Source organism: Cottoperca gobio, chromosome 18, assembly GCF_900634415.1.
Source record: "Cottoperca gobio chromosome 18, fCotGob3.1, whole genome shotgun sequence".
Classification (NCBI taxonomy): Eukaryota; Metazoa; Chordata; class Actinopteri; order Perciformes; family Bovichtidae; genus Cottoperca; species Cottoperca gobio.
Window position 1 is genome coordinate 4,724,978 of NC_041372.1, and position 17,432 is coordinate 4,742,409.

Below are 17,432 nucleotides of genomic sequence, written 5' to 3' on the forward strand. Positions count from 1 at the left end.
GAAGGCATGTCCCATCTTTTAAGAGAGCCTAATGTGAACTTTTGCTAAAGCTTTGTAAACACTTTTTTATGTTCATGTCTGAAGGCCATTTTGTTATCCAAATAGTTGAGAAAGTGCATCTTCAGTTTAATCTCATCTCCCATTCCCCTTGTAGATTTAAATCCACATCTAAAAATGCTCTTAAGCAGTTCGCTGTGTGTCCCTACGGTCAAACACAAGTGTGAGACGTCGCTGTTTTCCATGTATCACATGCTTGTCTCTTATTTTTGACCTATGTCAAGCTTTTAACAAGAGCAAGGCACAAATAGAGGAGCCTCTGTAGCATTCCTATCAGCAAGTTGACCCCCAGTTGAGCAGAGCCACTTCTATGATTTCCTTTAAAGGGTAAGTACTGTACTGTAACTGGGACGACTCGGCTCTGAGTGCTCTTTCGTGGTCTCGCCCTCTTTTCAGCCACTTTGATTGTCCAAGAGTTAAACCCATCATACAGAGCAGCGGGAAAGACAAGGACTTCATGGTCCCACTTTTATCATGTTTTATTTAAAAATGATTAAATATCTCTTCAAACCTTTTTTTCACGAGAGAGTACGAGCAGAAGCTTTACTGTTGGTGATGATGTCAAGTCATCGCAGAGAGCGTAATGCAGTTCGCCTCAATTACCTGTCCAAACATATTGCTGCTCGCTATCGACAGAGTGCTGCCGGACACACTGTGTGCTGAAGAGACAAAAACACAAACTGTCAACATTTATTTAAAAAAAGGCACGAATACAACTGTATTTTGGAATGAAACTTTCACAGTTGCTCCTTTTGAAAACAAATGTAATTAATCAATGTATGGATAGTTATATTTTAAACCTATCAATCAATTTGGTTTGGGAATTATTTTGTATTAATTTGTTGGAAACCTTCCTTTAAATGCGTAAAAGACGGGATAACAAACTGTATATCATAGTTGGATATACTGTGCACATAGCTGCTCCATACGTCGCTGAGAAGTGGCTTTCTTACCTTCTCTTTGTGAGCGGATATGGACATGTATGTGTTTGTCAGTGTTCTGAACTGAATGCAATGTGAAGGTGAGTCAGCGGGGAACTGCTGTTGGAATGAGCAGGATTGATGTGCTCACAGCAGACGGCCTCGGATCCATCATAGGCTTGTCTAAACTGGGCTCCCGGGTTTATTCAGTGTGGAGTATACCTGCGGTACGGTACCCTTTACAAGTCTCTGCTGCACAGGAGGCCCCTGCAGAGGTCATTGTAGTAGCTTTATTCACACATGAATACACACACACGAACAGTGCAATAACACACACGCATGTGCATGACAGCTACTGTTGCTGAGCAGACCTGTGCAGAGGGCTAAATTAGGAACAAAGCTGTAATACTGGGGTGTTACTGGAGAAGATTTGTTGAAAGCTGTGCATCAGACGGACCAGCTGTGAGTCTAGATGCTGCTACTTAGCACTGTAACAGATGTAGCTCACATTTCAACTTTCAAGAAAATACACTACTTCTTTCTCTGGCGCCAGCTACCCACATGGACAGCCAGTGCAACACAGCACCCAATGTAGTTCGACAGAAAATGTTGTTCTATTTTTAACAAAACGTCAATACAAACAATATAAAATACACATTTATCTTTGTTTGTTGGGAGAGTGGGAGAAAGTTGTTGTTGCACTTTCTAGGTACTGCGAGTTTATCATGTGTTGCCCCTCAAAATTCAATAACTGATGCTGCTTCAGGGTTTTTAAATCTGCTCCCATTCACCCTTTTAGGCTCAATGTCAGCCAATTTGGTTCAGGATAGAAGTAAAACATTTTTTTTTAAAAGCATCCCATCAGTGCTGTCAAGAAAGATTGAGCTGTCCACGTGAATTATATATTAATATCAAGTTTTGATGATTGATTGGTTTGTATCAAGCAGAAATATATATTAAAAAAATTATCAAACATACACTTTAGCACATAAAAAAACAGTTTTACAAATGAATATTAATACCTCTTTGAATTGCTGTAATTATCCTAAATATTATAAGTTGTTACATTTAAGTCAAGCAATGTCAATCATGTTTGTTTCCTGCGGCATAGCGGTGTCATTGACCCTGATGGCATTAAGAGATTAAAAGGTTCCCCGTCCTCTCCGTGTTGTTGACAAGCGTTATGACTCAATACGTCCATTAGCATTAAGCTGGCTCATCAATAAGCACTGGTTGATCCATCAGTCTTCCTCTGATGTAGCCCAAGGGACGGCGCCGTGGGTCCCTGCCAGCTCCAAGAGCGGCCGCATGAGCACCGTCGATCACACACACGCACACGCACGCACACGCACACGCACACTCTGGTGTTTGCCTGACGGGGAGGATTCAAGTGTCTGCGAGCCTCTAGTAGTTAATGCTCTTTGATGATGCAAGTGTTGAGTGAGTGTAACCCCTACTGCATGTCAGCATGTTAGAGTTTGTCAGTGCATTCTTTTGTTTTGTGATGACTTGATCATTGAGGCCTGGAATATGTGTGTGTGTGTGTGTGTGTGTGTGTGTGTGTGTGTGTGTGTGTGTGTGTGTGTGTGTGTGTGTGTGTGTGTGTGTGTGTGTTGTGGGAGAGTCTCTCCAAGTTAGTGTTTTTGCCGTATCTGTCAACTTTAGTAATGTCTTCTACTGTATTTTTATGCACGACATGTAGGTGTCGGTGTGTGTGTGTGACTGTAAGTGTCGGGTATGGCAGTGTCAGTGTCAGTCAGCGCGAGACAGTGTTAATGTGTGACAGCCAGCCGTAGTATGATGTGATAGCGTACCACAGTGAATGACAATGTCTCAACTTAGAAACCAGTGTGTAGTCTTTGAGAAGGAGTGTGTGAGAAACAGAGCCAGATAAAGACAGGGAGAAGGATAGATGTTAGTGGGTGTTACAGTTCATCATGGAGGGCCTCTCCCTCTGCATGGTCCAGAGCTCCCATCAGCAGAAGGGCTCCAGTAGCGTTGTCTCTGACAAAGATGATGAAGGGGTGATCAGCATTGAACAGCTTGGGCTTTTCTATGTTCTCCTCTAGATTGGTGTCTCTTTTCCCAGCTTGAGCAGCCAGTTCCAACAAAGCCCAATGGAGGACTTCACCCAGGTGGAGTTTCCCCTTGCCCTTGTCTGACACCCCGGAGGAATTGGCCACTTTCTGGTCCCAGGCATCGGTCAAGCTCAGAGCAGACAGCTGTTTCTGGATGGGGAAAACACAGAGTGATTGAATTCATGGACTGCTTTGACTCAATTATCCAAAACTTTGAGGTCATCCTAAATAGAGAAGTCCTGCAAGTGTATGCGAACAAGCAGCTGCCAGGACACTGATCAATTATGCACGCAAGGAGACCAAACAGCGAGTTGGAAGGAAAGCATATTTAGAAACTTCACAATGCTGCGACCCTCGGAAGCGGCAGAACCGCACTACCCTTCCTGAACCGAGCCACACGATTAACGTAAACATACCCTCCAAAACAGTCAATGAGTAACTTTTCTAAAAGGAGTTTTGGACCATATTGTTTATTTACTTTCCATCCCAATAATTCGAGATGGGAAGGAGGCTGACAGTTGCCCTTGTTGTGAGCTGGCAGAACAAAGTGGGCGACAGGCTGAGAGGAGACGGAAGGAGGAAGCAGAGGATGAATAATTTAAGAGTGATGCCCCGTGACCTCAGCACCTCCTTTGTTTTGGCTCTGATATGAATTCCACAGAAAGTCGTCGTCATGACAGGTAGTTTATCCTCCCATGGCAGAGGGGCACTCACAGTGACAGGCTTCTCCAGGGGCCAGATGAGAGCATGTGCGGGTGTGAGCGTGTGACTGCGTGGACTTGTGTGTGGGGATGTGCGGGAGGCAACGGCTGGAGGAAAAGTTGCAGATGAGTTGGTGAAGATCTTGTTTTCTAGTATTGTTTAAACTTTGCCTGATTAAACTCTTTATTGAATATATCTGTTACCGGCAGACGCAAACACTAAATCATTTGGATGAGTTGTCTGGGTAAATGTGAGCGCTCTGTTGGCTTTGTTTTTCAAAACCACATTGTTATAGCTCAGTATAATACTGCTCAGTTCTTAAAGCCACACTCTAATGGACAGTTGTAATAGTCCATGTAGAATGTCTGCTTTTCTATTTAAAAGTTGAGATGTTGCACGCAAGAAGAAGTTAGACTGGATCATGTCGGCTTATGCCTGAACATAAAATAAGTAAATGTATATGCACAGTTGTAGGCATCTGTCAGTCCCATTCTAGTGTTTTCATGCAAAGCTCCCACTCCACACAGACACACACCTCCCACTCTAATGCACTTCTATTGTCCTCATCCATTATTCCTCCACTCTTCCTCTCTTCTTCGACTCGCTACCACTACATCACTGTCTTCCTCTGCTGCTCTGCCACTTGCCTGGCATCTCCATCCCTCATCTGCCCCGCCTGCCTCTGTTTTATCCCACTTTGTCTCTCTCTCTCTGCTCCTAAGTCAGTCTTTTTTTCCCCCTGCCTCATCCTTCTCTTTCTCTGACAAGCCGGCTTGGTCGGTATATATCGCTTTCTCGAATCCTCGATCTCCATCTGAAATTATTTCAAGGTTTTTCGCTCCTTACCCAACGAGGAAACAGAAGCAGACTTAACGCTGGTGGATTCCTCAAATTGTTGAGGACAAATGTGTGTATGTGTGAGGAAACGCAGCTGGTTCCTGCGTCTCTCTGTCTCATTTTCTTCACCAGTATTCCATGAGGACCCAGCTCACTTGGCCTACAGTAGTGCAGGTGCCACTATGAAGCATATAAATAGTACCAACCAACCCCACATGACCCAGCCTTCCTCTCCAACTCTCTCGCTCTGCTTGTCAAGGCAAAACCACATGCTTAATTTTTTTTGAAGCTGTAACGTGTTTAAAAATTAAGGGACTCCGTGGAAGCACGCCGGGAAACAGACCAGGTGTCAGTGGATCCTACGGAGGCCACGTGAACCACAGAGATGTGGCGCTGCATTATATGCTGAGAAAAACCTCTGGGAGGTGCTCTATGGCTGCCCTTTCTCTCTGAAGCACCACATGAATCTTAGATGCAACTTCACTGGGTGGACTGCTGATGCCTAGCACACAGCATCAATGAGCTATTTGTCTGCGAATGAGAGCCACAGGCATTGTCAGCTGGTGGTTTCCTCTGTGTGTGTGTGTGTGTGTGTGTGTGTGTGTGTGTGTGTGTGTGTGTGTGTGTGTGTGTGTGTGGGTAGGGCTTACTTAGCTTACAGCGGTGCAGTCTAACCGGGCCTGAGATAGCATGGCATCAACCCTCAGGCGTGCAGCACTCCACATCACATTATTTCAGCTCGATGGTTGAGCCCACTAAGTATCTTGTTGGGTGTACCTGTGGGCGTTTTAAGGGGATAGGTTGTGGCAGCCAGGCCATGTTACAGCTCCATCTGTGAGGAGTCACTGCAGGTAATGTGAAAAGACAGAGCGGCCTTAATAATGACTAGAGAAAAAAAAGAAAGACGAGAAGAAAAACGGGAGACTATTGCTAAACAGTGCTCTTTTTATAAAAGCTTGATGCTCGCAAACGACAGGACTTGAACTAAGAAAAGACTTTAAGAGGACCACAACTGAGGAAAGACTACACACAGCACATAAGTACTATCTCCAGTCACAGAGGACCACAGATAGACTGAACCAAGCTGTCACCAGGTATTCGACAAAATCCCATTAAAAGCCTTGTATGGTTGTGTGTCGAACTCAAAGTACTTGTATAACCATTTCATTATAAGTTATATGCTGGATTAATCATTTGGTCTATGAACTGTCAGAAAAAAAAGTAAAATAAATTACCCATCACGACTTCCAAAAGCAAAAGACCACATCTTCAAATCGCTTGTTTTGACGACTAACAGTCCAAATCTCCCAAATGTCCAGTCAATGATATAAAAAGGAGAAAAGCAGCAACACCTCACACATAAGAAGCTCGGATTCAGGACTATTTGGAATATTTGTTGCTTGAAAAACAGAACTGAAACAATTAATGAATGATGAAGATTCTTGCAAATGATTTCTCTGTGGGTGTGATGCCTACATTGTGACCACGATCAGTGCACAATTATAAATAAAACAACTAGGGGGGAAAAAAATCTCCTCACCTCTGATGCTCCTGCACAGTTTACACCAACTGTTCCCTCTGGCTTAACAATCACACTCACCAAGCTGTTGCCACCTTAAACAACTACAGACATGTTCTGCTTAAAATCGATACTGCCCTCAACGTTCTGTGTGGGTGGATACAAGTGTGGAGTATGTGGCACTGGCAACATCACGGCTCCATTTCACGGACACATTTGATGCAAGCTTTTAAAAAAAAGAAGAAGAAAAGAAACCTCTGTCTATGAGCTCTGATGAAGCTTCAAAGCCTCTTCATCTCTTGATTGAGACTCATCTGCAATAAACACTACTGCTATCTTATTTACATGGGCTTTTACCTCGACACGCTCCCTATGTCTCATTCACTCACGTATACACATGAACCGCTTTTTATTCCACAAGGCTATTTAAGCACAAATGAAAAAGAAGCCTCAGTTTTGAGTGAGATGTTTAACTAATGGCCATGAAACGCATCTTATTATTTATATGATGCAGGGCTGTGTTAGCTGTGCTAAAAAACAGCTGTCCCTCGACACTGTATACTGTGGAGTGTGCTCTTGTAAATATTTGATGGCCTTTTGACCTCATTAGCCATGATTGAGTGAGCTCTCCAGTGCACAATCATATGTCTTAGTCACTGACTAGGAGATGCAGCCAGAATGGAGCTCAAGCTCGACCATTAGTGTGCATGTGTGTGTGTGTGTGGCCTGGTCAGCACTGCATCAGAGACTGAGGGGGAGAGCGATGAGGGTGGTTTATCCAATGACCTCTGGGTCAGTCTTGTTAAGAGGGCTCTCCGGCTACAGACTCCGACAAAGTCTGCCCTTCACCAGAGGAGAACGCTGCACATAGGGAGACGGAAAGAAAGAAAAAGGCAGATTTCTGCAGCTATTTATAGTTCTCTGTGACGCTTTTAACCTTGTCCCCAAGCAATCATTGACCCCCCCCTCAGTCCTCCTCCACCTCTTCTGCTCACTTGCTATCCGAATGTCACTCCTATTTAGGTCAGCAGAGCCAATGTGTGGCCGCTGACTGATGGCGTATCACAGTCACATGTGAGACCTACAAAAAGGAATTAGATCCCTGGGACTGATATGACAGAGAGGACAGAGGTGAGGGAGGGAATGGGAGCGTTTGGAAGTGGCAAATCCATGCCACATGACCTAGAGGTGCGTGATTTGGTTTGTTCTCATTTGCCTCGCACAGAGGACACTAGTGTTGGGGTTTACATTACACACACACACACCGCTATGATCATCTGTTTGTCTAGATGCCGCCCTCTAATCCCAGGAGTCCACGGCCGTCCCAAGCACTGACAGACAGAGTGGTAAACAGTATTAACGCGCAGTGATGAGCAATTATTTGCCCGACCCAATTGGAAAAATGATCGTCAGAGAGGACATGGCAGGCTGTCACTGGCCAGAGGGGTTGGACAGACAGATGAAATGAGATTAGAGTGGGTCGAGAGTTTGAACAGAGCTTAAGCCCTTTCATAATGATTCCTCAAATGCACCTCTTTTTCTTGAGAGAGCAAACAGAGGCAGACAACTCTTGACGAGTCAGAGACATAGAGGCCAAGACATTCAAGTGCTTGTCCATAATTAGGTTGCATAATGAGAGCAAAGCTACTTTTAGTTATTTGCAAGAGTAAATATTTTTTCTACAGTCTGACAAACTCTCTTGCAGAGACAAAAGAGGATTTGTACAGTATGTTTTCTGCTCTTTCACTGGCAAAGTCACGGCCGTGTCAGAAGGGGAGTTGTTTCAAGCTTTAGTTCTAGATTACAGCCTCCTCCCGAGTGCCCTGACAATGTAAATGTCAAAAGCTTGTTCTTCGGGGCATGGCTAGCAGAATAACATGGCAGCACAACTCTTCAGAGATGTTTGTCCATGATGAGGTTACAATGTACATATGCAGAGGACATGGTAATATGTTCCAGGCACCCTGTCCTAAGGAAATGGGGTTTACCGACAAGCCCTCTGTCTGTCAGCTTCAACTAACCCCTCTCTCTCTCTTACAACGTCTTTCTCACTCATCCAACGTCTTTATACCAACAACAACTGCCTCTCTCTCACTCCAAGAGTGTGTTCAGACTGAACTCAAGAGGAAGTGAGGTGAAGACTCAATGCAATTAAAAAAAAACATTATCCAGAGGTTGTATAACTTCACTTCATAGTTGCACAGAGACCAAATGAAAAAGGAGAGAAAGTGGAGGAAAAGAAGTGAAAGAGATAACAGAAAGAGTTTCTGTACAGTACAGTACAGTCCGTCTCTTACTGGTGAGAAAACAGTGAGCACTAGAGATGTCTTAAATGCCAATCCTTTCTTTAATGTGCTTTGTTCACCTCAGCCTGCTTCACTTTACGTCACCATCAGTATTTGATGATGTAACGTCAGCACGATAAGCTTGAAAATGAAACTTTATTTTCACCATGACTCACATCAGCAGGATACTCTCAAAGGTGTGAGAGTCTGTGTGATTCTAGCAACTTGTCTGAGCCCTTGCCCCATGCTATGGACCCTGTGGCCTGGTCAAATACGTGCTCTTACACTAGCTCGACAACTCTCCAACCTTTCCGTCAGCAGACCCGACACAGCCTCTGGTTTGGCCTGTGTGAACCTTAACAAGCCCCATGCACTCACATTAGCATCAGCGGTCACTGAGCGGCTGCCTGTCTGCCTTGTGCTCCTCCTGGCTTCCTCTCTTCTGACTCAGACCAGCTACCTGCTGGCTCTGGGGCTAAGAGCAGCTAGAGATACAGGCAGACTAACAGCTGGGCTGTTGCATGACCTCTGTGCTCCTGCGAAAGGAAGTCTGTGGGAGGCTTAGGAAGCCCACTGAGGAGACACAAGCCGTGGTCATCTTCAGGCCCCTGTTGGCCTCCTAGCAGGGTTTGATTTCCTGTTGAAGGCTGTGTTCGCTCAATGCAGTGACTTCAGCTGGATGTCCATCTCCTCAAGGGAGAGAGGAGAAGCGTGGGAAGGAGTGACATTTAAACTCACCTAATTCATAGTCTGCACTGAACTGGAAGGGGCAAGACAGGCCACTGCATCAGTTAGTAAGAGCACGGAATAGGCAGAGGAAAGGGTGGAGTGAAAAGCAGGCAAGAAGCAGAGGTCACAGATGAAGAATGACTTGAAGAAGACAAGAAAGAGGAAGAAATGACACGCAAGAAACACTGCACAACATTGAGGCAGAGCAGCAAGGCAGAAGGGCAGAGAGAGGAGGCGGCAGAGCCGAGTCAGGAAGACAAGGAGAGACATATGAATGGAGAAAAAATTACTCTTGAAGGGGAAGAGAAAAGAAAACTAAGATAAGCTAAGTGCCAGGAAGACAAGGTGGCAAAGACAGAAGCATAAAACAAAGAAGAGGAGACATGGAAAAGCCAAAGACGAGGATGAAGAAGGCGATGAAACAATGAGAATGATGACTGGATTTCTTAAGAGATATGAGAAACCGTATCAGGTGAAGTGAAAGATGATGCAGCGTGTGGACACAGGAAATGAACGAGAGATAGAAACTAAAAGAAGAAACTACAATTGAGGCTCCATGCAGGGATCCACTCTGTCAAATCCCACCACGGTAATAAAAAGCTGGGAACAGGGTGTCACGGAGGGTCTACATTGTAAAGTCAGTGACATAAAGAAGCCCCTCTGATCGCACTGGAAGAGCTTCTCATCCGGGGGAGAAATAAGACATCAGCTAAATCTTTTATCCAAACATTTCAGAGCATCAGAGATGTCTGCCACAGAAGACAGGCATGATGCATTAGCCTGAACTGTACGGGACTCAAAATGTGTCACGTGTACTATAGGGGGAAACAAAAAGATTACATCTTAATGATATCTTTATGCATATTTCATTAGTACAACTACCATAACAAACTGTACCTTAAGTTTGGTGGTGAGGTTCACCTTGGGCAGTGAGATGGACACGCTGGTGACATTGGTCTTCTCCAGCCACTTGGACAGCAGCTCAAGCGTCAGAAGCAGAAGCACCATGCTGCCCTTGCGCCCACATACAGGCGCCTTCCAGAACCTGCACCATGTTTTGGATGTCTTCATGGTAACGGTAACAAACCTGGAGGAAATGATAGGCGGAGGCATGCACAGAAAGATCAGAGAGTTCAAATGTGCATATGCAACGTTCTTGCTTCTCAGCAGTGCTTCAAAGCAGCAGTTCTCCGCAGCGAGTCTCTGGGAAGTTGTGTTCTTGCATTTTCAGCTGTGTCACTGCAGTGAATTGGTGCCACCTGAGTTCTCACTAAATGAAGTGGACTACGGAAGACAACAGCACAGAGGTGGGTTAAATATGCTCAAACATAATGTGAATGCAACCTTAGACAGCATGACAAAGGACGCCTTTAAATTACATTATAATATTACATTAAGTAGAATACAATGTAAATATATCTCTCCAACATCTTTTACTGCTGTCGTAGCAGAAATGTGCTCTGCGTTGTTGTTCTTTGAAGACAATACATAAAATATGGAAAGCGTGTTAAATAAATCATAAGACACACAGTGAAAAATAGGAGAGAAGCAGATTGGACCTTACAGATGTTCAAGCCATTTTAGAACACAAATTGCTTTTTGCTGCATTTATTTGCTGGCAGGAGTACAGTAGCGCCAGACTGTACCTGCTCTGTGCACCACCACCACTTTGGTGTACTTCTTCCCCAAGAAGGTGCGACGATCTGTGCTCCCCTCGCTGAACTCTCTCTCCCACAGCCCTGAGCAAACAGCCAAACAAGCAGACGGAGACATTTTGAATGAAGAATGTCGGTCATGGGTAGACTGTGAGAAAACACTAAATGATTAAAAGAGGGGAAAAGTGGACTCTAGGTTAAACAATGGTTCATAAAATACATAGAGCTCATACACGGTGACACCGGCTGACACTGCTCACGCACCATCAATATCTACTGCCCGTTAAAAAGTGTCTACTCTTCTCAAAGCTACCGAGTTGAGTGCTATACTGAGGCAGTTATGAGGTCCTAAGGCCACATCGTCCCATTCACTGCTCACCACATCCCACTTGGCCCTGCTAACCCCCAGACAGCTGTCAATTTAGGAGGGGCTGAGAGTAGTGGAATTACTGTTGTAATAACCTCACAACACATTCCCCAAGCCGCTGACCCATTCAATTGCGCAGGGACACTGGATGGAGCGAGGAGGTCGACAGATTATGACTTGTATTTATGTCACTCTTTGTGAATGACGCCCGAGGCCAGCTGGGGCTGCAACCAGCAAGGATTTTCATTATCGATCAACACGCTCGTGACACAACACTGAGGTGCAAGAAGGCCAACAAAAATTTAATGGCTCATTTGCCCTGATGAAAGTCTAGAGTTCAATTGCTTGGCTGTATTATTAAAGACTTGCACTGGACAAAGCGTGCAGAGACTTTTATTCTCGATCAAAAATTAATGAGTCTTTAAAAAAAAAAAGAGGCAGAAAATTGTGAAAAATACCCGTCGCATGTTCCCAGAGCCTGGATGACATCTTCAAGTTGAGAATTTCTATTTAAAAGTATATTACATTACATTACAGTTCAGTTAGCTGAGGCTTTTGTCCAAAGCGACTTACAATGAGTATATAATATATAAACCCTTCAATACATTCTGAATCTAATCTGTCATTTTATCTCTTTAATCCCCCCCCTCCCTTTTTTGTGTATTTGTACTGTTTTATGTGTACTGTGTTACTCTAATTATTACAATAAATAACTAAATAAAGAACACATTTAAAATTTTCTTCATTAAATTGAAAATGGAAGATTTTGAATCATCTTTTAATGTTCACACACACACATGTACACAGCACAGCGGCGACCTTCTGGTTCCCAAGACAAGCCCCTACGGACTGAGCTACTGCCGCCCTTGATATAAATAAATCTATAAACCTGTAAACCTATAGAAACAGCTTGAAATAAATAGAAAAGAAACACTGATAATATGATTGTATAAGTTGCTAAAACTGAAATAAAAACTAAGGACTTCTCTTAAACTCTCCTCCCCTGATGAAGTCATCAGAGATACTTTCTTCAGACTTTAGAAAGCTCCAGAGCCACACTTTTTTTCACGGTCTGACTGGAACTCCTTATGAACTCTTTTGAATTGTTTAATTGATTATGAAAATTGTCGATTCCTTCTGCGTTGATCCTCGGATTGACTGCTTGTTCCAGAACTAAGCTTTCACAAAAACCACCCAGCCTCCTTTGGACGTCAGCCACAAACAAGTCCCAGCAGAACAACATGTGATTTCCCCTTCCAGGCATGCTGCAGCAAGTCACACACACACTCGCACCGCTTCCTATAACATCAGAGAGTGAAACATGATCGCGCTGGAATTCAAAAGCAACAGGCGGAAGATTACCTGAAGTGGCAGTCGTGTAGTTTAAATTATGTCATAATGAGGAGTAATCTCTCCGCAGTATGTGTACATGTGTATGTTTAGAGTTGTGTCAGGCGGGGGACTTGGTGACCTCACCAGGCTGTGTGGGCTTGGGTCTAGACGAGGAGCGGGCCAGCTTTTGGTTTACACTACATTATCTCCTTTTATAGGACAACACTGCAGCGGAGAGATCACTTGAAACCTGAATCCATTAATATCCATCAAAAAATAAACAATGAGACAATTGCTCAGCCAAGAAATCCAATAGCTCACAGACTTACCAATTCATACTGTAAACTTCAGGCAAAAACCAGAGGAGAATCAATGAGAGCGACCGGCTCCCTCTCCTCTCTCATCAACTTTTGATTACAAGTAGTTGTGGTATTTCAGAAGCTATTATTAGAACTAAAATATGTGGGGACTTGTTGTTCTCTCTCGCCTTTTCTTTCCTCTTCTAGTTCCCCCCCTTGTTGCCGTTTTATCGTGTGTATAAGTTTCTACTTTTTCTTTTCTTTCAAAAATCTTATTTTCCTCTTCCGTCTCCAGTGTTTGTTTGTCTAAAAACAGGAACAAAGCCAGAATTAATTAACTAGTGTGGACTGGAACTCCCAAGGTAGGCCTTTTACATCCCTGCACTATGTCTGTCAATCTCTTTGGCTCTCTCAGCAGGCCACCCTTTCTTTACTTTTCCCACTTTTCGCTATTTACTTTCCTCCCATCTCTTTTCCCCTGCATCTCTTTGTCCCCTTTCTACCCAGAACTCTCTCCTTACACTGCTCTTTCTCTGCAGCCCTCTTGCTATTCTCTTTGCTTTTAACATCCCTACACTGTAAACATGTTCCACTACTAATTGGTCCTGACCTTCCCTTTCTTTGTACAGCCCAGGGTAGGAGGAACAGCAAAGAGCTTTTTTTTTTTTTTTTTAATTCATCCTTTCAATAATTAACTAAAGGGAACCAAAGTGAAACAAACAGAAACGGGCAAGGAAGCAGACGACTGCTCAGTGCCAAAAAGAAATTCCAGCAGCATCTCTGAAACCATTACATTATCACACACTATGAATTGCCTAAGGACCGTGAAATCAAAGACAAATAAAAAAAAAAGTTACAACCATCCAGAAGCAGCTAGTATGAGCATGAAGAAAACTATCGACCACTTGTGAATTACGAAGCAAAACTAAAGGAATCCAATTTTACGTAATCTAATTTGTGTGCTGCAATCTGCTGTATAATCTAATTTGTATATTTCCCTTCACAAAATTAATGAACCGACCATCGAGAATCTGCTCACAGAAAAACTAATTTCGTAATGAAGTCAAAACATCAAACAAAGTAAAATTAATTAAATTGCTTATCAATGTATATAGTCTGTCAGGGAATGTTATTTTCAAAGGCTGTCTATCTGTTGGCAACCTGTTTTCACTTCAGCCGCCTTGCCTTCTTTGCACCTAATAAAAAAAGAATACCTGCAGGATGAAACAGAAGGAACAGAAGCAGATAGAGCCGATAAGGATGTGAACAGGGGACATGTGAAGGTAGAGGAGACGGGGGTAGATCAGACACGTGATAAACAATGACAAAAGCACAAAAACAGAGAAACGCCACAAAAAGAACAATTGGAACAGAAGGATACATTTAACACGTCGTCATCTTTTGTGGAGACTGCAAACAAAACTGAGCTCAGCAGGCATGTGACTGTTGGCTGTGCTCTGAGAGAGATGCTAGATTACATTGCTGAAAAGTTGTCATGAACATGGAAAATAAGATATTTGTATAATAACCTTCAACAGTGAAAGATAATTCACAATATTCAAACTTTTTAACCTTCGATGGTACTTAAAAAAAAAAGAAAAAAGGGTGCAACGATGAACTTTAGATTACATGGATATGTGTTTGGGACGCGACGGTTAAATCACAGATGGGGCTTCTCGCTGACTGCATTCGTATCGAAACATTGACTAGTTTCTTTTACTGCAGCCCGTCACACAGAACAGATCTGAGCCAAGCTGTGCCGCTGCAGACTTGGAGCGCTGCAAGCACAGATGTTAGGCATGACACCGAGGGAGAGAGTCTGGACACTTGTTACTCAATTATTTAAGATGACACATCACCCCCCAATGGAAGATGAATAAGCTCTCAGTGATAGACCCCAGAATCATCCTTTATCTGCTGTGTCCACCAGCTGGAGTCCACTGCATGCACGCACACAGAAACACACACACACACACACACACACACATACACATACACACAGACAGACATGCACACTTCACACACACAGGTGGGCATGCTGGCACACACAATGTAGTGGGCAAACAGGTGTACAGGCTCTCAGTGCTGTCTGTACATCTGCATGCCACATTAATATTCTAAGACTTCTCATCCAATGCAGCAAACAACATCAATACAGAGACAGTGCATAATTACAAACGACTCCACAATTACAAAGCACACCGGTCTAATTCAGCATTACTCAATCCAGCCTAGCTGCTATGCTACAGGTCTACATCCAAGCACTTACTGCCACTGGATGCTCACCATAATAAAACATCCAGTTGGATATAAAGTTGCATTATTAAGAGTCACGGTCATAACTGTTTTGGACACACTGAAAAATGTTTGCATATTACTTTACGACTATCATTTCTCAACCACTGTCATATTATCCAACATTGTGTGGCCATAGAAAAGAGCTGGAGCTAGCGTCAGACAGCAACTATTTTGATCATCTATTAAATCGTAATATTCATTTTCAGGCAGAAATGTACAAAAATGCTTGTTTTCAGCCTTTCAAATATGGAGATATCCTGCGTTTTATATCATATTCTCTTTGTTTTTGGACTGATAAAAACAAGACATTTGAAGACATCACTTTGGACATTGAGAAACTGACAGATGAGACATTTTTCACTCTTTTCTTCATTGGTTGCAGCCCTATGACAGACCAAAGTTAGCATGGTGAAGTGAGTAAAGACAAGCCCACTTGTGAACTTGTGTATTTACTGTGCATTGTCTCTACATACCTCTAAAGCGCAGGGTATTAGCTAGTATCAGCACTCCAGCCTTAGCCTGGATTTGAGCCGATAAAGGCGCTCCCTCCAGCCCACCAAGCCCAGCCTTAGCCCAGCTACGGAGCTGCTTCAGGAGTCTCCTTTCCCCAGTGGACGATGCTGCAGCCTGTATCTGGCCTGGCTCTCTTTCACAAACGCCTGGCTGGCTGGAGGAGCTTGCTTGGAAAACAGAGCTGAGGATGTGTGCAGGTGAAAGCTGGTCCCATTGGCTTCAGTGAAGCTCTTCAGTGCCCCGGACAGGAGCTCTTCAGCACGGTCTCCAGCCTTGGCAGGGGACGGGGTCTTGAGGAGGTCTTGGAGCTGGCTGGAAGTGGTGCCTGCTGAACCTCCACCCAGTGCTCCTTGCGAGGAGGCCACAAGCAGAGGGGAGAAGACGGTGTTTATGGAACTCGAGTCAGAGCGGAGGGCTTGGTACAGGTGCAGACCAATAACCCAGCTGGGGTCCCCCAGAGGAGGAGGTGGGTGGGGTGGAGGGCTTGCCGGGGCAGTGCTGCCCTGCACCAGAAGAACTGGCAAAGACATGAGGATACAGACAGGAAGCCTGGGGAACATGGCAGATCTAGAGGGAAGCACAGGGAGGGAAGTCAGTCAAAATATAAACTATTTGTGTGTGACAAAAAGATGAATGAAGAGAATCATGCATCTTGTTTATTATACAAAAAATATAGCTCTATTCATAACATATATATATATATATATATATATATATATATATATATATATATATATATATATATATATATACTGATTTTAAACAGTGTATTTGCTAGTGCTCATGCTGTTATTGCACTGTTCATATTTGAGATAAAGCAATATAAACACAGCCTTAGGGTTCCCTCTTTGCTGTAAAACTACAACTACGTGTGCAAACAGCAGTCCCTGCTCCTACAGCGCCACAGCAGTAAACTGATTTAGTAAATTCCTCCCCACTTGGCAACACGGTTATTATCTCACCTGCTGCGGGAAACACAGTGTGACAATTAACTTTGATGAAGTTTAAAAATAACCTTTTTATTGTACGCGTTTCTCTATCTCGCCTTACAAAAGCCCGGACTCATCGACTGATTCCGCCGAGTCATGGTATGATTTCCCAACACTTCTCGGCGAAAAGGAAAGAAGGAAAAGCGTATTTGTTTTCGAATGTACTGTTAATTAATTCAAGTGTATCCCTCGCCTCCGCTGCTGTCCTTTTAACTACGTTTTCCACAGGAAGTAGGGGCTGTGTGCGGGTTCAGACGTGGCCCCCCCTTCACCCTGCCCCGGGAGAGCTTTCCGTGTTTCCCGGTACTTCCAGGCGTCTCATTCAAGCAGCTGCTGTTTGAGGTAAACGGTGGCACTGAAGACTAAAGTTTGGTGACATGACATAAAACAAATATCACCCAAAAATACGTCTTTAACCACAGTGAGATGTGGTTTCCAAAGCAGAGTCCGTTTTACTGCAGCGATACTACATTATCACAGCTTAATGTGCAGCTTGAACTATAACGAAATATATGTATGCATGTCAAATCTATTATAGAAGCTAACCACTGTAGAAGATCTACAGTTAGGTCGATGTAAAGTCGGCTGTGGTATATGTATCCATATATTCAGGCATTATACATTTATGCTTTACAAAACCATAATTAAATATGACAAAGTCCCTGTAGGGGTATTTCACAGCTGTTCCCTGTGAGTTTGGCAGGGATTATGTGCATGTAATGTTGGGCCTGGTATAGTTTTTAAAAAGGAACAAAAAAAATCCACCAGTTGCAATAAATGAGGCGTTTCTCTATACATTCTGGAGCAAGCTTTGTGGGTTTGCACGGATAATAAACCCTCTTGTTCTTGGCT

General features: G+C 43.6%; 1 protein-coding gene across 1 annotated transcript; it reads right to left on the bottom strand.

The window, feature by feature from the left end:
• Positions 1-663: 663 nt before the first annotated feature.
• LOC115023763 (serpin H1) lies at positions 664-16,745 on the bottom strand. Its single transcript, XM_075074153.1, is given in 7 exon segments — positions 664-3,205; positions 10,025-10,162; positions 10,164-10,214; positions 10,769-10,866; positions 15,552-15,674; positions 15,677-16,158; positions 16,607-16,745. Coding segments are annotated over 6 exon segments (1,188 nt in total). The 5' UTR covers positions 16,152-16,158; positions 16,607-16,745; the 3' UTR covers positions 664-2,902.
• Between the last annotated feature and the right edge of the window lie 687 nt (positions 16,746-17,432).